Source organism: Gopherus evgoodei, chromosome 3 (genome assembly GCF_007399415.2).
Source record: "Gopherus evgoodei ecotype Sinaloan lineage chromosome 3, rGopEvg1_v1.p, whole genome shotgun sequence".
Classification (NCBI taxonomy): Eukaryota; Metazoa; Chordata; order Testudines; family Testudinidae; genus Gopherus; species Gopherus evgoodei.
Window position 1 is genome coordinate 219229737 of NC_044324.1, and position 22982 is coordinate 219252718.

Consider the following 22982-nt stretch of genomic DNA (forward strand, 5'->3'; position numbering starts at 1 on the left):
GTACAATGGAATTCAAGTTGTCTGTGCCTTTGACTTAGTAAGTCATATAACACCAAATATTAAGGTTGTTATTTAAATACTATACTTACAGGAGACCAGCACATTGGATAACCCTTTTTTTGTTATTCTGAGAATGTATTACTTCCTAGTACAATTTTGTTATTCCCTTTAAACTACTGGAAAAGCTGCACAGGTGTGTAATTAGGTTCAAGTAAATGAAATGGAAACATTTAGATCCATGTGGGCTACTGCTCTTTACTTTATGTTAAAAGACTGTTTGGCTATTTATTTGCTCAAATGAGAGGTTTAATGAAAGCAATTAATTGAATGGCTTGCTTAGACAGTTTTTGCTAAAAACAGCAAAAACTATGGAAGAATAATCTGGTAGATTTTCAAATGGCTCTTGCCAAGATGCCTGTAAGTAAAATACTAATTTATTTTTTTGCTTGCTTCTTTTATTATGCTCACAATAAATTGGCAAGGGGACCCTTTTTTATTACAAGAACAAGGATGTTTAGGCCTTCTTTTGTAGATGTCCTCTAGAACCGTGCAATGAAACTCAATCCCTTTTACTTATTTCCCTAGATACTCTAATCCCTCCCCGCTTTACAAGTATCTTTAGCTGTTCTTCCCTTTTGTATCCACAGCAACATGAATCCCTGCAGGAATTATTTGCTTCTAAATTGCAGGTGCACTTGTGTAATGTTTCATTGGTTTGAGCTCTTAACTTGAAGACTTTTTCACAAAATGGTGACCTCTCCTTTTACAGCACTTGATGTTAGGCATTGTTTATATACATTAAAAGCATATAAGCCACTCCGTTTCCTAATATGCAGTACCTGTTTTTCAGTGTCTGTTGTTTTTCAGTTATCAAGAGCTTGCTTTTAGACTGGCAGTGAGGAACTAAAGCCAGAATGTATGAACCATTCTTTCATCGGCATATAAATAAAACTATATAAAAAGAACCCCAAATGTATTGATGGAAAGTATAATGATACGCAGCAGTGTCATTGGCCAGTATTTTCAAACCTGGCTGCTTATGCCTAAATCTGTATTCCAACATCTGATTTTCATAGATGTTGAACACCTGTAGCCCCCATTGACTTGTCTGGCTAATTATATTTAGGTACCTATATAAGGATTTAAGAGCCTAGCTTTTGGTGCACAGGATAAAATTTTCCAAAGCATCTTTGTCACGTAGGCATTTTTTATGCGTGTAAGTTACTGATAGATAGTTTTTTGAAGTTATTTAGGCCCTTATAGCTGCAAATAAGGGCCTAACAGGATTGTCACAAACACCTATCTGCATCTTTAGGTGCCTAAATACCCATAAAAATCTGGCCCTGTGGCACTTTTGGAAATGTCACCCACAGACTTGAACGTTTTGGCCACTAAATTTATGAAATTGACATGATTTCCATTATTGGGTGTTCATAACTTGGCTAGAAGAGATACTTTGGACTCTTAACATACAGTATTTTATTTTAGATACTTTAAAAAAAGATGTATTTTACTAATCAGTGTTAAAGAAGGGCAAATAATACAAAAACACTTTCTATGTGATCCTATAACTTAAAAATAGCCTTCTATTTAAAATGACATTGTTCTTATGATTAGTGTGATAAATAAACTCCTTTTGGAATACAGGAGTTGCCATGTTGGATCTCTCTAGTGGTCAGTCTAGTCCAGCCTCCTGGTCTGGATTCCAGCTATGAATTTGTCAGTTCTTAGCTAATACCTGTAGCCTGGACAAGAGCTGGCATCTGGCCTGCCAGCATCACAGTTACGCCCGTGACGTTCCTCACAGTCTCCTCTAACATTGCCCAACCTAAATGATTTTGTGTCTTCTGCTAATTTTGACATCTCATTCTTCACCTCCTTTTTGAGATCATTAAGAATATGTTAAACTACATGTCCTCGTACTGAATCTTGTGGCACTCCACTGCTATCCCTTTGCCAGGTTGAAAACTGGCCATTAATTCCTACTGTGTTCTCTGTCTCAGCCACTTTCTCATCTATGGCAGTAGTTTGCCTCTATGAATGCTTACTTCCCTTGATTTCATTTTGTGAGGGATTTTGTAAAAATTTGTTTTGATAAACTAAGGATGATATTTTCAAAAGTACTCCGCATTGACTTAACTTTGCTCCCATTAAAGTCAGTGGAGTGCACTGACATAAATGAGAGCAGAGTTAAGCCAATGCTTGAGCACTTTTGAAAATCCCAACCAAAATAATTTCAAGTGGTTCTCCCTTATCAGCTTTTTGCTGACATGCTCAAAAATTTCTAATACATTCAAGAGGCACAGTTTTCCTTTACAGAATGCAGGCTGCTTTACCCCTTGTTGTGTCTTGTTGTCTAGGTGTTTTAGAAATTCTACTTTTTAATTATTTCCCCTTCAACCAAATTATCTGATAAGGGGGTAAAGCTGGAGTGGTCTCCAATTCCCATTTTTGTATTTAAAAATACAATTAAATGTCAAAGAATATGAAGGTTTAAACGTGGGACAACATGTCAACTACTTATTGTAAGGGCTTTCACTGTGCAATTATGTTTTATTATATGCACAGGAAGCAACACCTATCATTAAGACTGCCCAACACTTCCCATCATAAGACCTGGTTTTCTGTTGCTTATAATTAGGGCTCCACGTCTGTCACAGAGATTGTGGAAGTCATAGATTCTGTGATTCTCCGTGACATCTGCAGTGACCAGTGTGGCTGACCCCGGGGCCGCCCAGGGCCAGCTACTCTGGTGGCCCTGGGGACAGCCACACCGGCCGCTACTGGAGTGGCTCCACGGCCAGCTGCTCGGGGAGCCCCACAGCTGACCACATCAGCTGCTGCTGGAGCTGTTCGGGTAGCAACCACTGGCTGCTACTCGGGCGGTCCCTGGGTGGGGACTGCCTGAGCAGCGGCTGGCCCCGGGCATTGCCTGAGCAGCAGTTCCAGGGGCAGTAGAAGCAGCCACAGCTTGGTGGCCCCCGGCAGTGGTCCCATGGATAGCCAGAGCAGCAGCGGGGAAGTAGGCATTGCAGCTGCTGCTAGGGTGGCCCCTGGCAGCTAGTGCCACTGGTCCTGCACCCCCCAGCAGTGCCCCCCTCCCGGGGCAGTCCCCCAGAGCAGCAGCTCCCCTAGATCTCCCCCCACAGAACAACAGCCCCCCCCCCCAGCTAAAATTTAGTCTGGGGTATTTATAGTACAAATCATGGTCAGGTCACAGGCTGTGATTTTTTGTTTATTGCCCGTGACCTCTCCATGACTTCTATTAAAAATACCCATTACTAAATCGTAGCCTTACTTATAACTTTTTGCAAAACTTTAACCATTTGTGTTGAGATTTTTTGTTCATTTTCTCTGCCTCAGCCTGAGTTATTCTAGAAAGTTTCTACAAAAAGAGTTCAGGCTTTTCTTAGTACAAGGTTCTAGAGAAATACTTCGTTTTGCACGTGTTAATGAAGTAGTTGTAAGAAATTATTTTAGATGCTCTAGTGTCTTCATGCCTGGGAGAAGGGTCTTCAAATTTGGCAGGGAGGCCATCCTAGTGTCAGGGATGTGCCTTTCATTGTTCCTGAGAAAAAATGCACAAATTTGACCAGATTATCAGCCTCTGTAAAATCTCAGTCTGCACATGTTTGTTAGAATCTGGAGGCTAGAATCTCTGAAGAGTCCGTCTGTATTGAGCATGCTCCAGCCCCACACATCTTCTAAGACTAGGTCTACACTGCGCGGGGCGGAGGGGAGTGTCGACCTAAGATACGCAACTTCAACTACGCAAATACCGTGAGGACGGCGGCAAAGTCGACCGCTGCCGCTCCCCCGTCCGACTCTGCTTCTGCCTCTCGCCGTGGTGCAGTTCTGGAGTCGACAACAGAGCGATTGGCGATTGATTTTATCGTGTCTACACTAGATGCAATAAATTGATCCTTGATAGATTGATCACTGCCTGCTGATCTGGCGGGTAGCGTAGACATACCCTAAGTGTGACTGGATTATTGGTAGGGCCCTTCCAAATTCATGGTCCATTTTGGTCAATTTCACAGTCATAGGATTTAAAAAGTCATAGGTTTCATGATTTCAGCTATTTAAATATGAAATTTCACAGTGTTATAAGTAGGGTCCTGACCCAAAAGGAGTTGAGGGGGGTCACAAGGTTATCGTGGGGGAGTTTGCGGTATTGCTATCCTACTTCTGAGCTGCTGGTGGTGGTGATGCTGCCTTCAGAGATGGGCAGCTGGAGAATGACAGCGGCTGGCTGGGATCCCCGCTCTGAAGGCAGCGCCGCTGCCAGCAGCAGCACAGAAGTGAGGATGGCCTGGTATGATATTGTCACCCTTACTTCTGTGCTGCTGCCTGCAGATCTGAGCCCTCAGTCAGCAGCCGCCGCTCTCTGGGTGCCCCGCTCTGAAGGCAGCAGTTCAGAAGTAAGGGTGGCATGGTATAATATTACCACCCTTACTTCTGCGTTGCTGCTGTCAGGCCACTGCTTTCAGAGCTGGGCTCCCAGCTAACAGCTGCCGCTCTCCGGCCGCCCAGCTCTGAAGGCAGCGCAGAAGTAAAGGTGGCAATACCACAACCCTCCCCTAAAATAACCTTGCGATCCCCCTGCAACTCCCTTTGGGCCAGGACTCCCAATTTGAGAAACACATGGTTTTCCCCATGAAATCTGTATAGTAAAGGATAAAAGCACACAAAAGACCAAATTTCAACAGGGGAGAAACCAGATTTAACGGTCTGTGACGCGTTTTTCATGGCCGTGAATTTGGTAGGGCCCTAACTGTTGCTACCCTGGAAAATTGGATTCTCTGTCAACCTCTGCCACAGAGTTCCTGTGTGATGCTAGGCAAGTCACTTAAAACCAAAATATTCATAGTTGCCCAATATGAGACACCTGGGGGCAGATTTGCAGAACTGCTGAGCACTGACACCTGCAGCCAAACTCAATTGGAGCTGCGCTTTTGACATTTTAAGTGCTATAAAAATGCTATAAAAGTATTCTGAAAATTCAGGTCCCAAGTATCTCCAATTTCGCCATCAGAATTGGTGAACGTTTTTGGCATGGCCTTAATCTCTTTCTGTGCTTCAGTTCCCAGACAGTAAAATGGGGATACAAACACCACCCAGTCTCACAAAGGTGCTGTAAAGATAAATTTACGTAATGTTTGTGAAGCACTTGGATGTTATGGTTAGAACATCCTAGAAGTATTGAGGGGGAAATTAATATTTCATGCAGTGCAATGTTGGAATGGATAATAAGGCCTGGGGCCACACAGTGAGGATAAAAAGAAACATTACATAACTACACATTTACTGAATGACGTATGTTTCCTGTAGAAAAATAATATGGGATCATGTAATTAAAGGCAGTATCAGAGTGAGAGGGAAAATTAAGGTTTCACAGGCAACCTTAAAACTGTCATTTTCTAACTATTGAGTGCCTGACTTTGCATCGTTAATGTTATTTTAACTTGGTTCTTTTAATGTAATTTAGTATGTACGTTACAGTAGCACTCAAGATTGGAGCCCCCGTTGTGCTAGGTGCTGTACAGCATCCATGAAGAAATGGTCCCTCCCCTAAAGTGCATACAATGAAAGATAACAAGTGATGTATGAAGAGGGAGGGGGACAGATTTATACATTGAAACATCAGTAATTTGTATATCAGTTTCCAGTTATTGTCCTGATAACTGTATGTAAATTGCCAAGTATCTGAATATTATGGATCTTGAATATTAATGGTATTCATTCACACTCACATCCACAGTAGCAGCTCCAAATGCAGATGGCGTATTGTATGTTTTAAAATGCAGATGAATGGATTGGGTCTGATTTTCATTTACACTAAAGCCACTTTACAACACTCTGTGAGTATAAAGGGATCTTAAAAGTGGGAGAAAATTATATTTATACCCACTTAAAGGACCTTTTGCACTGTGTGTTAAATGGCTTTTGTGTAAATGAAAATCAGGCCTATAATCTGTATAATATGCATGGAGATTTATAGTAGATGATCCATAATCCAGAATTAAACTATTAATATGCATTTATAGAGCGGCAGCCGTAACCTGAAATTCCTTGGTTTAAGTGTGACCTTTCACTTGTTTGAATATATTTTTTAAATGTATGAATAACAAATTAACATTAGTAGATAAAAATCATACAATTTACTTGTAGCACTTATATCTATCCATATTTGTTGTACAAAGCCTTGAAGATTATATGGCTTAATCATTCATAATATTTATTTGTTTTTAAATGTCAGATCCAGGTTAGTTTAATATATTGTTGGAGCCCACATTGTTAATCAAAATGCAGTGGGACAGATTCTCTTGATATGTATCAAAAAGCACATGCAAGTGAGAAAATGGCAGAATCTCTTGGTGCTTAGATTCTGGCCCATGCAAATGAATTGCTCTGTGGAACCTGCTGGGGACGGCATTGAAAAATCTGCTGTTCCATTGAGGAACCCTCCTAGTTCCAAGAAATCCATTACAGGAAGTGAATGTACTCTCCTTGTTGCTAGGAATCCATTACAGGAGGTGGTTAGAGTATTGCAGACCCCGAGGCGCTCTCATGCCATGGTGGCCTCACTGTGCAGCTATTTGCCTTTGAAGGCTGAGTCACAAACAGCACTGACAAAGTTGGGATAGCCTTATTTCAACCATCCCACCAGCAGGACTGCTTCCTGCCTTTGTTGCAAGTCATGTGATGGAAAGTTGAGAGGAACCAGTTACTCATGAAAACACTATATCCTGCTTTGGGCAGTGCTCAGCAGGTGTGGGACTCTGCTCTAAGCCTAACCTGCACACTGTTGCTAAGGCTCTGTCCTTTTCCTAGCCTGTACCCAACAAGCCATGTGAAAGCAGTAATGTAGCTGTCCACAGATATTCATCAGCTGTCTGAATAACTGCACATTTCCAGCATGCATTGTGTCTGTCTGAATATGCGCTTTGGCCCCAATTCTGCAAACCACTGAAGCACATGTCTAAATCCATTCCTATTCAGCAAAGCATTTGAAATCAATGGAAGTTGAATGTGTGCTTAAAGTTAATGTTGCTTTGCTGAAACAGGGCTTTATTTCTGCTTTGCCTTCTCTTTACTTGCATTATCTTAACTTTGCATGGGTGTGGTGAGCGGTATGTTTACTAGAGAGACAGCTATAGACATGTTTAAACTCCCATATGCAGATAACACAAGGTCTTCTTTCTACATTGGTGTCTGTCAGCAACAACACTTATTTTTCATGTTATTCCCAGAAGTGAAGTCTCGGAAGGGTTCCGCTTGAGGGTCTGATGCAGCAATGTCAGCCAGGCCCTTTTACGAAAATATCTGCTGAATCTTAACCTTATCAAAGAATTTGAATTAGTGATCCAGATTGTGGCTGGCACTAATGGAGCTGTACGGGGATTAAAGGGGGAGTAAGATCATCTTCACTTACCAACATGGCCTCCCCAAAACTTGGGTTCAGATGTGAGGGGAAGAACAGGAACTGCACTCCTGAGAAGGTGGGCAAGGTGTGGTCACAGCCTTGGCTCCATCCCCTCTGTAGTGCCAGCAGGCAAAGCTGAACTGGCACGAGTGAAAGCAATCTGCACCTAGTGACATGTATAACTTCCTAAGGGCAGCGGGGATCAGAGAAGGAATTTTAACTCTATAGAGCCTTATTTTCCCCAGAAAATTAAGTCATGTGGGTGGGAACACTAACTAGAGAAGCTGCAGCGACTGACATGGTATTAACACTCAGGGTTAACAAGGACTTTTGTGTTTAACTTCATGCCAGCTACTACAGCTAGCCAATGCTATGTCAAACACAACAGTCCTCCTCTACTCGGAGTGCTAAGTCATTCTTAACACTGTGTTCATTACTATGACTCCTCAAGGCCGTTTTCTAACACAACCTAATTAGCAAGTGAAGGCAAGGCCTGAGTCCGTTCCTGCCATGGCTCACTTCTGGGGCAGCATAGATGTATGCTTCCTGATACTCAAGTCATTGAGCAAAGGTTCAGTCCAACTCTAGGATGACTTTCAAGTTAAGTAGTGACTGAGGTAATTTATTCCATATAGCTCTAGAGACACAGATCATAATTATTTTTATTTTATTTCTTATCTGTATTATGATGTAGCCCAGAGATTCCCAGTCAGATTCAGGGCCCCATTGTGCTGGATTCTGTACAACTAAACAAACTTCTCAGAATAGATTGGGAAACCCTGTCGGATGTAAACACTAATTATAACTGTACCTTTCAGCAAAATCAAATTACAAGTATACCTAACTGAACTTCAGCAAACTCATGCTAATCTATATTTTGCATTTTGTTTTTACTTCTTTAGTCCGCACCTGAAGTTTAACAATCTGACCCTGATTTCAACTCATGGACTTCCAGGAAAAAATCCACCAGACTCTAAGGACAGAGGATTTTTAATTCACAGGTTTGATTTCAATGTCTAAATATTTGTGGTCGTTTCAAAGGAAAATAGAATACATGTGAATTTTTTTGTGACTTTGTAGTACAATTCAGCATACATATGTACAGAAATGTGTATTTTCCTCAAGTCTTAGTGCTTATAGTAAGAAACTAAAATACAAACATAATCAGAAAAATTCTCCAGGTTGGGATTCAAACACAGTTCTGTTGTGATCCTCAATCATAGATGTGCTTTCCTCAAAGGCATTCTCCATGTCTCTTGAACCGCCACGCCTGATGGATATATGTATCTGTACCTACAAGTGATGGAAGGCTATGTCACAGAGATTAATTTTGCATGGAGTTCAGAACATCATGAAGTTAATGATCATTTTTACCTCTTCCCAGAAGGAATTCCACTGCCAGAGCCTTTCCCTGCTGCCACACGTAGTGACACACTGCAGTGTGGACGCAGCCTACCTTCACTAGGGCATGTAGCTACATGTACCTTGCACACCCTCCGTAAGTGTAGACAACACTTTAGGTCTTTGTCTTCAGGGAGTATGTCAGTACAATGCTAGGTGCCAACCCAACTAATACGGCAAGACAAAGGCAAAGAAGATTTGAATTTAATAGATAAAGCACATCCCTATATATGTTTCATATGTAAACAAATATTTCCAGTAAAATTACAAATATCTATGTTTATAGAAAATTGTAGTTCATAACTGTCTAACCAGAGCTAGTTATTTAATTGAAAATGATAAATAATGGATCTGAATTAATTTAATTAAGGAGCAGCTGGAAATTAAACGATCTTTGGTGGGATTTTAAAAGCTCTAAGTGATTTTGGAACACATGTCTCATTGACTGCCAATGACATTGTGCTTCTAAATCACACGTGTGCTTTTCCAAATCCTACCTCTCTTTATTATTCACTTTATGGAAAGTCCTTCCTCTTCTCTTCATCCTATTTGTTCATTTCCGTCTCTTATTGTGTCCTGTCTGAACTTATGGCCAGATTTTCAAGAGCATTGACCATCTAAAACGCTCATCAAAGTAAATGGCAGATGTGGATGCTGAGGCACCTCTGAAAACCTGGACATTAGATCACAGAGCTCATCAGGGCATGGAAGCACTTTTACTTGTTTCTGTGAAGCATGTACCCCAATTCTGGGTACTCTAATAACAATAATAATTAATAATCATTAGCAATCAGACCTGTGTTTGAATACGAATATTTATAATATGAATATTTGTATTGATATTCATCTTTAATATGAATATAAAATATGGCAGTATTGGTACTACTACTAATTGTTAATACTTGTTCCTTTTCAAGTTTCTCTGTTTATTGTTTATATTGCCAAAGAACTTAGGGGTTCAAACTGGATCAGGATCCCATATTTTTTAGTCAAGCTGTGTTTGGGACCTGGTCCATAGCTCACTGAAATCAGTGGAATAACTCTCATTGGATTTATATTTGGCTTTTTTCCACTATACACCAAATTAGGGTGACCAGATGGCCCTATTTTATAGGGACAGGTCCCAGTTTTTGGGTCTTTTTCTTATAGAGGCTCCTATTTACCCCCTACCCCCCTGTCCCTATTTTTCACAATTGCTGTCTGGTCACCCTACACCAAATAAAAATAAAGTTGTTCTAGAGGCACTCAATGCTGATGTGCTTGTTTGCTAAATGGAATGTTTTATTCTGGCAACGGTGACTTCAGCTCACAGAATGAGTGAGTTCCAGGCTTTGCACATTGCTTCAAAAGGATAAAGTAGTGCTACAGATTGGTCGTAGTTCCTTTTTAAATGTGGCATCTGAGTTTCACCTTAATCAGTCAGTTATCTTGCCAACATTTTCTGATGTACATTTCTCCATAAAGACCTTACTTCACAAACTTGATGTTAAATGGTCTATGACTTCTATCTAGAATATCCATTCAGTTTTATATTTCATTCAAAAGCCACTATAATTTAGATCTTCAGGGTCCATCCCTTCATGGGCCTGTAGCAGCTTGTCTTTACAAGTAGCACAAAACCTCCAACTGTTCTAAAGAACTTTGTGGAGTTTTTTAATAGATGATTTTCCCTCTTCCGGTGTGAGGATCTGGGTTCAACCCAGACAAGTAAGGTGTCACCACCTACCCTATAGTCCTGTGTGCCTTTGTGCTGTGCAGCTTTAATTCAGAGCCCTGATACCAACAGCCTGATCATTACCACACTGATCTCACCCTGGCTTCCACCAGCTTGGTTGCTCCTTGCATGGTAACACCAACATACTTCCAGTCCCAAGTTCTCCCCAAACAACATCTTCCTCTGCAGTGCTCAGCCCCTCTGACAGTAGCACTCACAAAATCTTATCAAGTTCACTGCTCCTTTAAAGAGACACAGCAGCTTATTAACTTAACTGGGGTTGACAAACTTTCCACTTCAAACAAAGCTCTGAGTTGGTGTATAGGTAAAGTAAAACAAATTTATTAACAAAAGGACATAGGTTTAAGTGATATCAAGTAGAAAGAATAAAGATAAAAATTGTTTATGCACAAACAAAAGTAAATGTGTTTTTAAGACTGAAACTTAACTTAATTAGTTATAGTTCTTATTCAATATAGTTTCTCTACTTAAAGCAACTCCTCCATCATGACTGGCTTTTCCGGCCAGGATCAACCCTTACAAATTCAAAGAGCTGGCTACCTAATTCATTTTTGAAAACGGGATTAAGGCTCCTACATAACTGGTACTTTTAAAAATTGTATCTAAAATGTAGATTTTATCATTCACAGTGTCATTGAGCCATCAGTTTTTATGAAAACCTTGAACAAAATAAATAAATATGACACTTGCTAAGAGTTAGGATAGAAGTAGTGAATCTGTCTGAACAAAACAACTGAGTAATCTGAGGCCTCTTTCCTCACTTACCACCAAACATGCAAGGGTAAAAAAGGCCTCTGTGGATGCAATTGCCAAATGGAAGAGGGTTTTGTTTATAGAAGAATTTCACGTAAACTGTTCTTTGTTGCATTATATATAAATTAATTGGGTTTCAAATTCCTCCTCTCCTTAAGGGTTGGGAATGAATTGCTTGTCAGTCAGACCCTGTGTTTTAGGGGATTATCAAACATACACTTTCGAGAGAGATTTTCATGTGCCTGCTAATTTCTTCCTCTTGGCGCATATAATCTCCCTCTTCCTCCTGTGAATGGCATCTCTTTGGTTGCTTCATATACAGCATTTTGAAAGTTTCTTTAATGTCATTACAATGTTTTTCATCCTTACCATTTTGGAAGATCTCATCTGGAGAGGGAAAGCAGAAGAGCAGATCTGATGATATCTCTGCCCTTTACTGGCATTTCTGCCTTTGTAGCTGTCTTTGTAGTTGTAAACACTGTCAGACCAGGACTATGTAAGACAGTAATTATACTAGTGGTCTCACCACAGCTGTTACTGGTGGAGCTGAACTAGTGGTAGCAAAAATGGGAATATTTTAGCAAAAGCGCATTTTGTAGAGACGGCCAAAGAGAGGAAATTACCAGGTAAGAAAAGCAGTTTCTTTTACAGGTGCAAAACTGCACTGTGCATCAGACTGCAAATTTGAACCATAGTAAAGTATATATTTCTGACTTGTTTTTAAACTCTGTTGTAGTGTGACCTGACGCTGGGAGGAATTATTTGTTTTTAACAGGAGCTTGTCCGTTTGTAACTGAGTGTTTCATAATGAATAATCTCTCACTATAGGCTTTAGTAAGCTCACAGCAAGACAACAGACTTGAACCACTAGGGGACTTCAACCAACTCACCAGATGTCTAATTAATGCCTGCTGTCAGCTGCTAAAATGTCACTTATAGATATTCTTTCTTCACAGCCACTGTTTTAATGATAAAGATTATGCATTGATGTCACTTTGTTCCTGGGTTAATGTTGTGGTTGGTAAAATGACTGGCATAGACCGAGCTGCCAAACATGTAGTGGTTTCCAAAGGGAAAAAAGTGCCATATGACCACCTTGTTCTTTGTACTGGGCAGCAATACCAGGTAAGATTGTGCACATAGTGAATAAATGAACATTTGATGTTTACAATGATTAACAATTTAATATGTTTGTGGACAGTGTCACAGTTCAGAGCAGCTGAACTTGTATTTCTCCCCTGATGGTTCAGCAAGGGAGGTCACTTTAGACTCTCAGCTTTTCAGCAGTCACCTTTCTTGAGTGGAGACCCACATCTCTCTCCTTCTTGTCCATGTTTTTTCCATGCTGCACAGATCCCTGGCAACAGGGGCCAGTGTCTGTATGTTGCTTTCTCCTGAGGGGCTATAAACAGCGTAATTGCCCACCGTTAAGTTACCACACAGCTCTTTCTCAGCAAGGACATTTATTCTTATGATGAAAGCATTACAGAGAAAACATATTAAAATAATAAAACAACCTACAGGCATGCTACTAAGCTTACCTCTGATTACCCCCAACACCAACAAGGGCTCTGTCAGGTGATCAATCCATCAAAACCCACCAAGCAGTGGTTACAAATTCATAACAGCTTCAGCTCAGAACAATCACCCCCATGAGTCTGAGAGCTCCTACTTTATACAGTTTGGGCCTTTGCCGATTACCTGTTCCCAGGATCCCAAGATCAGACAATCACCCTGTCCTTATGGTATAGCTTCAGTGGGCTGGGCTTTTGCATAACTGGAGGTGCTGTGGAGGGTGGAATTTGCATTTCCCCCTAGATATTTCCCAGTAAATCCATTTTACATGTGTTGTCCCAAAAGATCATTCTTTCCTGCTGCATTGTCCAATATAATCCTTTGGTCATCCAGGCCCACGATGTTACATCACCTTCACATTTTTAGTACAGTAGACTCCAAAGATGGTTACATTTTATTCAGGAAGGTTTATCACAGGTAATGCAGGAAATTGTCTTATCTGTCACAGTAAGCATAGGAGCAGAGAAGTCCACAGCAAGTCTGTTACCAAAGGCCAACAGCCACAGGTCTGTCACCCTATAAAAGGACTTAGGTCTCATCCAACAGTCCTTAATGGAAAACTGTTATTGAATTCCCTGGGAATTGTGCTTGAGTAAGGACTGCAGAATTAGGCATTACGACCATGGCTTTTGGCAAGGGGTAAGATTTTTGACCAAAATAGTTAAATTGATACAACCTCTAGTGGGGACATATTTACATTGCTATAAAGGTACTTTATTCCTGTATAGTTATTCCACTTCCTGTAAGGAAATAAGCTATACTGGCATAAGCACATTTATATCAGTATAACTGCCTCATCACTGGGGGGTTGTATTGCTTTAACTGTACCAGTATAGTTAAAGTGATCTAATTTTTGTGTGTAGACAAGGCAATTTTACCAAAAATTTCCACCAGTGATTGCACAGGTGGGAGGTGTAGGATGAACAAGGTTCTGGCAGCTTCCAGGCTTTTTACTACCGTGACAATTAAGGCTGCTGCAAAGCAGGTTTAGTTAACACAGCAGTAAAAGTAGGTCCAGACATGGGAACCTTATCTGCATTAGGGCTTATATCCAGCTGAACCTGTGGTAGTATTGGTGGGAATTCTTTTGTAAAAACCGCCAGCATACACAGGGCTTGAGAGAATTGCAACTGAATATAATAATATTCCTAAATTCCCACAGGCACATATTACAGTAACAAATACTTTCTTTAAGCATAAAATGAAATATATATTTCTATTGGAAATGTAGATTCTGTTTGTTATGCGGTGAAGTCATACATCATTTACTTTATTGGCCAGACCCTTAGCACAGGAGAGAAGGGGAGTCGTCTGGGATCAGTTCTCAAGCTGCAGTGGTTTTGGCCTCAGTGTAAGCTGAAGCAGTGCTGGGGCAGCTCTAAATTGCTACACCTGACTGTGGTCCCTAATGGTGAGAATTTGCAGAATGGGGCTGAGCTCTGCTCCATCCCTGACACATGCCCCTTTGTGTGTGGCTGGGCTGCTTCCCGTTTTGTACCGTTAGTGCAGTTCTGCTCTCAACAGTGACTCTAAACAGGGCATTGTGGGGTTCCATGTTTATTGTGCCTCTGACTTCCATATTAAATGTGCTCAGGTGCAAATAAAATGATGTTTCATGCTATCTGTCAGCCCTGCATACGCATCTTGGACTATGCCAGCCACACTGGGTTCTTTTTCTTGTGTATCATCACAGGGCAGTAAGATTCTAAAACCAAGTTGTGCCCTGTGTCACACATGTGCAGCTGCATTACCTTCAATGATTTTACACCAGTAACTAATTGGTTTTTAGGTAAAACGCATCAAAAACCTATTTTTGTCACTAAAATCAGCAGATGTGACTGAATATGTTTTTTAGCCTTTTTTATAGCGCTTGTCCCCTTAGTCATAAACATTAATGTGAATCTTCAACCCTTCAGTGAGGTTAGAAATGCACACAAGGAACAGAGCTGTTGAATAAAAAAGTACCATTTTTACATAGTTGCTTTTCAGAGTAGAACGTCGCTTTCAACAGGTAAATATTTTCACAGTTCGACAGATGGACTAAAAAGTTAAACCAAAATGCACCCTGAACTTGTTTGGATCCCCCTCTTCAGCCTCTACAATGTGAAAGACATCTTTTGGAAGCACCCTACCATGTACAAAGCATGTTGGGGACAGTAGCTAAGCTGGAGGGGAGAGAGAGAAAAATAAGGAGAGGAAGGGGAAATGCAGAATTTATCTGCCTTTACTGTTAAAAAGCTCAAGATTTTTTAAAGTACAGAAGCTAGGGAGAAGTATTTTATAATCTAATTTCTATTTTATTTACGTAGGGCTAGCTTTTGCCACCCTTATGAGTTGTACCTTACTTGGCAAGTAGTGGCATTGATTTCAATAGGTGTGCTGATTTAAGATGCTAGTCAGTATGAATGAAAGTGGCTGAATGTTTCCTTATTGGATAAATAAGATATGGAGATGCCATATCTGTGTTTCATGTGGCTAGATCACATGAAGCCAAGTGGCCAATGAGAGCATTCGTCTGGACAGTTCTTGCCCAATGCTTCATAATCATAGTCAATTTGCTTTTTCTTTCTTCGATAAAATCATGGTTTAATTGGTCCCTGTAATAGTAATGTTATACCATTCAAACTTTCATGTAATTTTTATCTTACACACACACAAAAAATTGTAGCCCTCTCTCACACAGAATTGCTCCAATTTTAGAAATTTTAGATTTGCTGTGAAAAGGAAAAAAACAGCTTGTTGCAGTTAAAATTTTACTTGTGAGAATTCTTACTGCATGTTAAACAAATAATTACCAAGATGGTTTATCTGCATATTTATACAATTCTGGTAGCCAGTTGTTGTGAAATCCCTTTTAGTCCGTACATTATTCACATTTTTGTTGTTAATTTTCTTATGTTCACTTCTTAACACCACTATTTTAAATGGACACTTATTAAGAGTTGCGGGAGTTCCACAACTATGGATTTCCCCTACAGCCAGTTCCTGTCAGTATCTATTTCTGGATCTTCGTAGCACACCTGGCTTGAACAGGGTGACGTGAGATTCAAATTCTATTTTCTACCATGCCATTCCAGATCATCTTCTTTACTTTTAACCCCCTAAGGCTGTTCAATTGCAATTGCAAGATTCTTGTGGAACTTTTTAACATTCATCATTCTCTCATTTATGAAAAGTGACTGTGATGCTTTGCATACTGATCATTGTATATAACTCATTACAAAAAGCAATAACCATGAAATGAAGCACAGTTTTATACCATTGCTAGCAATTTTACTGTTTAGCAGAATGTTTCCACAAAAGTGATAGTCACAAATGTAATTTTTCTGGTGAAACCCTTTCAGAGTTCCAAGAGGTATTTTTGAAAATATTGTTATAAACAATGGCCCAGATCCTGTTGTTTACATGAGCTGTTCTTGTGCAAGAGCAAAGGAAGGGGGATGAAAGGTAGCTTTTAGCATTCTTCATACTGGGACTCTGGTTCTAATTTATGCCCTGCTGTCTTCAGCGTCAAGAGATTATTTTGGCATTTTGGGATAATCAGGTTGTAGAGAAACCCAACATACATCTTTCCGCCACACTCCCTATGCTGGAGATCAGGAGAGTGGTGGGGTGGAACTGCACTAATATTCCTCTGCCACCCCAGGATTCTCCTACAGCAGGAGAATCCTCTGATAGCTGAACTCACAGGCTGTCCAGCTGCTCCGCACAGCCAGAACAGGGCAAAGCATGAAGAGCATGCCCCAAGATGGGAGCCAATAACAATTGTGGTAAAAGACAATTCCTGTAAAATGGAGAATTGAAGGGTTTTTGTCATTTCAGTTTTTAATTGACTGTGTTTGAAGATAAATGTAAGCATATGATATGTGCTGTATTGTGTGTGTGTGTGTGCGCGTGCATATACATATGGCAAAGAAAACAGCTAATTTCTTCAAAATCCTGCATTGCTTCACAGATCCTGCAAGGAACCGAAAATTAGATATAGTAACTATACATAGTATAGAACATCTGTTCTGTTTATGACCAGTGATTTGTTGATTACAAATTATATGTCCAAAAGGAATCAGACTTTTACGAGGCTAGCAATTTTTATATGGTCAGATACTTTGTGTCATTGTTATTCAAAGTCTCAGTTAACAGTTATCAATTGTATGTGCATTATATTTATGTCAGGTTCCATGTCCCACTGGAGCAGATATCAGTCAACTTCAGACTAACAGGGAAGTTATACACAGCTGTAAACAAAGATATACTGGAGAAGTTCCTACCAATCTCTTTAATCTCTCTGATGATGAAGACTGCTTAAAGGCAGGGCACTGGTTAAAAGAAAACTTTATCAATTCACACGGTAAGGATTTTAGTGTAAACATGCACGTTTTCAGAAATGAATTTAGGCTTATTGTTTCTCCTTTTCTAATGTATAATTAGTGCCTAATTAATTCTAACAAAATCTTTCATCTGCCACGCTTTGTTTTCCAGATTAATTTACAATTTGTTGTTGTTTTTGGGTATCCAGTGTATTTTGCTAGGAAAAACGGCTTGAGATTACTTAATTATCTATAATTATTATATGACACAAAATGAATGTCCTAAAAGCAAAGCCTGGCTAGAATCATTAATTAACTAATTGAAGAATAATTTAATTAGTAAACATGTTTTTCAATTATTTTGGAAAATATGTCGATCTGAAAAGCGCTATAGAGAAAAGAATTAGCATGGATATTTTTTCAAACGCTATGTCTTTGTGCTGAGTATCATCTTTAGTTACAGCCCCTCAGACAGAATTGCCTGTGTGCTATATTTTCTATTAAACTGTAAAAGTTGCACATTTGTGTGAATCTCTGTATCCATCATCAATGTGTTGTCTGAAACTGTCTTCAATAGATCCTCCATTTATTGCTCACAAATTATTAAAATTAGACTAAAATACACATTATATTTTCTTTGAGAGCCTCTTAGATTTCACATACATGGTGCTGAGTTCAGTTTGTGTATGCAACAGAAAATATGTGGGATCATCATGCCTTCCTCTACAGGAAAAATATAAAATGGGCTCACATTATAGCACTTAATAGTTTCTGATCAGAACTTACATAGAGCTAGGAGGAGGAACTGTATCTTTAGAGAAAGGTATTCTAGCTGATTGCTACAACTGGAGTTCCCCAAAGGTGTAGTCTAGCCTAGTGGTTCTCAACCAAGGGCCTGGAGGTTCCTGGGAGGGCTGTCAAGCAGGGCCAGTATCAGACGCTCCCATTGTGATTCATGGATGCATAAACAGGAATCTCAAGGAGGAGTAAAAAGGTAAGTTTACCTCTGTATTTGATACTGGTATGACTGCAGCTGGAATACTGTGTCCAGTTTGGGTGTGCACAATTCAAGAAGGATGGTGATAAATTGGAGAGGATTCAAAGAAGAGCCACAAAAATGATTGAAGAGTTAGAAAGCCTGCCATATAGTGACAGAATTACAGAGCTCATTCTATTTAGTCTAACAAAGAGAAGGTTAAGAGGTGACTTGATTACAATCTATAAGTACCTCCATGGGGAACAAATATTTGATAATGGTCTCTTCAGCCTAGCAGAAAAATCTGTAACGTGATCCAATAGCTGGAAGTTAAAGTGAGAAAAGTCAAACTGGAAGTAAGGTGCACATTTTTAACAGAGAGTGTAATTAAACACTGGAACCATTTACCAAGGGTCGTGGCAAATTCTCCATCACTAGCCATTTTTAATTCGAGGCTGGATGTTTTTCTAAAAGATGTGCTCTAGGGATTTATTTCGGGAAGTCCTATGGCCTGTGTTTATACAGGAGGTCAGGCTAGAGGATCACAATGGTCCCTTCTGGCCTTGGAAACTATGAATCAATGAAAAACTGATACTGGTACAACATGTGAAACATTTCATCAGTCGAGGAAGAAGAACAGTAGAGAATCAGAAGGCTCTATCTGATTAAAAGGCATTTCCTCATCACTAGACTCCTATTGTTCCTGTGTTAAAATCCTTAGATGTAGCAGGAGGTTCTTTCCTATATCCTTGCCTGATTTCCTTTTTCTTTTTTTATTATCAATATGCCTTCCATATTGGTCGGGGGGACTCTTGTCAGAGTTTGAAGAGGAATCAGAATTGTTGGATGAAAAAAACACTAATGTTGGAGCCACAACAGAGGATTGTAGGATTTGAGTGGGCTCACATCCTTAATTGTACTGCCATGTTGGCTCAGAGAAATTTTCACCACAAGAAACCCTGGTTTCTTTCTGCAGAGGTGATTTAGCTGGCACCAAAATTTAAGGTGACTCAGATTCTCCACAATTGGTGACTCAGGCTCTGGAGTAACCTTGAGATCTGCTAAGGCCACAAATAAAACCTCTCCCTCTTGAGAAATTGTTTGGAAGAGGCATCTGTACTGAGGGTGCTATTGCTGTCTTCTTTTGTGTTGAAGAATCTTCAGAGGCCAGGACCACTGGTGCCAAGCCAGATTTAATGAATAATGAGGATGCCAACAAAGAAGAAGCCAGAATAGATCATGCTGAGCGCTCTGGAGTAATGGGGGACAGTGCCAATGAACCTGGTGCCACGGTGCAGTGTAATAAATGTATCTTTCCACTGCTAGTGCTCATTACTGATGAAGATCTCTGTGCTGACTTTTTACTATGGTGCAGCACTGAGAATTCCGGTCCCACTTTTTCTTGTGCTGGCAGCAATGGCTTCTTTGAGGAGCCCGTCCTCTTACCCAGCAGTGGGGATGAACTTGGTGTTGGGAAGCCATCTTGGAGTCTAAATGTCTCAGTCCTCAGATAGCAGGAATCCCTGACTGCTCTGATGGATTTTTGTAGAGTCTCTTTCTATTTCTTTATTGCTCCTGAGCTCGATATCATGACTCTAGTGACTGGAGCACTGGAAGGATGAGCCAGGAGCGAAGAAGTCTTTTTGGTCTGTGTAGATCCTGCCGGTGTGATTTAACACAGTGCTGTTTGAAAAAGTGCTACATTAAAGTGCACTAGGCAACCTTTGGTGTGTATGGACCAATTAATGCGCAACACGGCACACTTTAGAAATCACATCCATGTTGAGCGCATTACCCCATTGTGTAGACAAGACCTAAGTGATGGGCTGTGTTCTTCACCTAAACAGTAGAGACATGTGTCAAGCATATCTATCAGAGGGATAATCCCCCCATAGGATGGGCATGACATGAAGCTAGGAGATCAAGGCCCTGTCATAACCCCTGCTCCGATCGGCTCTCTCCTCTTCTTTTTACTACCAATGGCTAAATGAAACAGTAAGTACAACTGACTATAAACAAATTAACTACAAACTACAGAAGGGACACAGTGTTGTTCACTGCCTAAGGCTGTTTGAAGGAACTGACTGGCGGTTGGGGTCTCTGTGCCCTTTATGCCCTCAGGAGGGGTGTGTGTGAGGGTATACATGGCACATGTGCGACACCTGGTAGACACAATGAATGAAAATATCCCAGGCTCCTGTACTGGAGAGTAGAAATCATAGACTCATAGGACTAGAAGGGACTTTGAGAGGTCATCTAGTCCAGTCCTCTGCATCCCTGACAGGTGTTTGTAGATTTTTAAGAGCAGGTTAGACAATGATAGAGATTCCACAGCCTCCCTAGGCAATTTATTGCAGTGCTTAATCACCCTGACAGTTAGGAAGTTTTTCCTAATGTCCAGCTTAAACCACACTTGCTTCAATTTAAGCCCATTGCTTCTTGTCCTATCTTCAGAGGTTAAGAACAATTTTTCTGCCTCCTTCTTGTAACAACCTTTTATGTACTTGAAAACTGTTATGTCCCCTCTCAGTCTTCTCTTTTCCAGACTAAGCAAACCAAAGTTTTTCAATCTTCCCTCATAGGTCATGTGTTCTAGAACTTTAATCATCTCCTTTCAAAAGAGCTAGCCTGGTATTTGAAGCGCTCAGTGAAACTAGACTGGCAGATGAGGGTGGTTGTTACAGAACTGGCTGGGGGTTGCACCGTCTTTTGGAAGGGAAAAGAACCACACAAAGATAGAATCCATGGAGTCGGAATTGTCATCAAGACCAAACTCTTGCAATGTCTTGAAGACTTTCCAATAGGCATTAACAAAAGACTCATGAAACTCCTGTTACCACTAAATAAGTCGTGATTTGCTACCATTATCAGTGCGTATGCACCCGTCTTGACAAGGCCTGATGATGCGAAGGAACAGTTCTACTCTGATCTCGACTTTCTCATCAAGTCAACACTACAAAGTGACAAACTAATCATCCTAGAAGATTTCAGTGCAAGAGTAGGTAAAGATAACAACAACTGGCAAGAAATCATTGGGAAAAATGGCATGGGAAAAATGAATGAAAATGGTCTCCTACTCCTAATCAAGTGTGCAGAACATAACCTGACAATTACAAATACCATCATATTTTTATTGATCTGACAAAAGCATTTGTTACAGTCAATAGAGAAGGATTATGGATGATCCTCAGCAAATTTGGTTGCCCACCAAAACTTGGGTAACGATCATTTGTTTATTTCATGAGGGGATGAAAGGTCAGGTACTTTTTAATGTATATCTCACTGACTCCTTTCCTATTTCAAATTGAGTCAAATAAGGCTGTGTCCTTGCCCCTGTACTGTTCAACCTCTTCTTCACCCAAGTTCTCAACCATGCTACAGATGGGCTCAACAGATGCATATACTTCAGATACAGACTCGATGGCTCATCTTCAATCTAACAAGGCTTAAAGCAAAAACAAAAGTAAAAATAACTGCTACTAAGAGAAGCACTCTTTGCGGATGATTGTGCCCTGCTAGTACACACAGAGGGAGATCTCCAGTGCATTGTAGATGGCTTCGCTGAAACATCAAAATTGTTTGGTCTCACAATCAGCCTGGAAAACTCTCCATGCCATATCCCGTAGCATATCCATTAGTGGAAACCAACTAAAGCAAGTTGACAGTTTTACCTATCTCGGCAGCAGCATTTCCAGTGATGGATCTCTTGACAAAGAATCACAAACAGGATACAGAAGTTTCTCAGTTACTAGGAAAGCTGCATAGCAAAGTCCGGAAATCACACACCATAACCTTCTCAACAAAAATAAAACTTTAATGCTTTTGTGCTCCCATCTTTCCTCTATGGCTGAGAGACCTGGACACCATACAAATGGCATATCAAACAGCAAGAGGCCTTCCGTATGCGGTCTCTGCGCATCATTATGGGGATCTGCTGGCAGGACAAAATTACCAAAAGTCAAATGCCATAAGCATTGAGGCCATACTGATAAAATCCCAAGTACACTGGGTTGGAAATGTCATTAGGATGCCTGACCATCGACTCCCCAGAAAAAATTTCTATGGAGAATTGGCACAAGGACATTGGAACCAAGGCCTTCCCCAGAAAGCACTACAAGAACAGCATCAAGCACAGCATATGCTTTGGTACAATAAACCAAATAATCTTGAGAAGGCTGCGTTAAGTAGCTCAGCCTGGCGACACACAACACTCAGAGCTTTCCAAGCCTTTGAAGAGGACAGAAATAATCAATGGTTAGTTGCAAGGGAGAAGTGTAATACTACTGCTATAGCTCCCAAGGCACTCACCAGTGAATTTGTCTGACTGACCTACTCATGAACATGAGTGTCACACTTTGGACTTCAGAGTCACTCCAGAATCCACAAAAAGAGAGAGCATGAACAAGTCATCGTCAAACCGACGGACCACACACACACACACACACACACACACACACACACACACACACACACTTCAGAACGTTTCTCCAGTTTGTCCACATCATTTTGAATTATAATCCTATCTTCCAAACCGCTTGCAACCCCTCCCAGCTTGATATCATCCTCAAACTTTATAAGTGTACTCTCTGTGCCATTATCTAAATCATTGATGAAGATATTGAACAGAGTTGGACCCAGAACTGATCCCAGAAGAACCCCACTCGTTATGTCCTTCCAGCATGACTGTGAACCACTGATAACTACTCTCTAGGAATGGTTTTCCAGCCAGTTATGCACCCACTTTATAGTAGCTCCATCTAAGTTGAATTTCCCTAGTTTGTTTATGAGAAGGTCATGCAAGACAGTATC

General features: G+C 40.5%; 1 protein-coding gene across 1 annotated transcript in view; it reads left to right on the plus strand.

The window, feature by feature from the left end:
• Nucleotides 1-22982, plus strand: part of CFAP61 (cilia and flagella associated protein 61) — a 189331-nt gene that overhangs the window by 103932 nt on the left and 62417 nt on the right. The window contains 3 exon segments of the mRNA XM_030558110.1: nucleotides 8329-8427; nucleotides 12272-12440; nucleotides 17064-17238. Coding sequence (XP_030413970.1) covers nucleotides 8329-8427; nucleotides 12272-12440; nucleotides 17064-17238 — 443 coding nt within the window.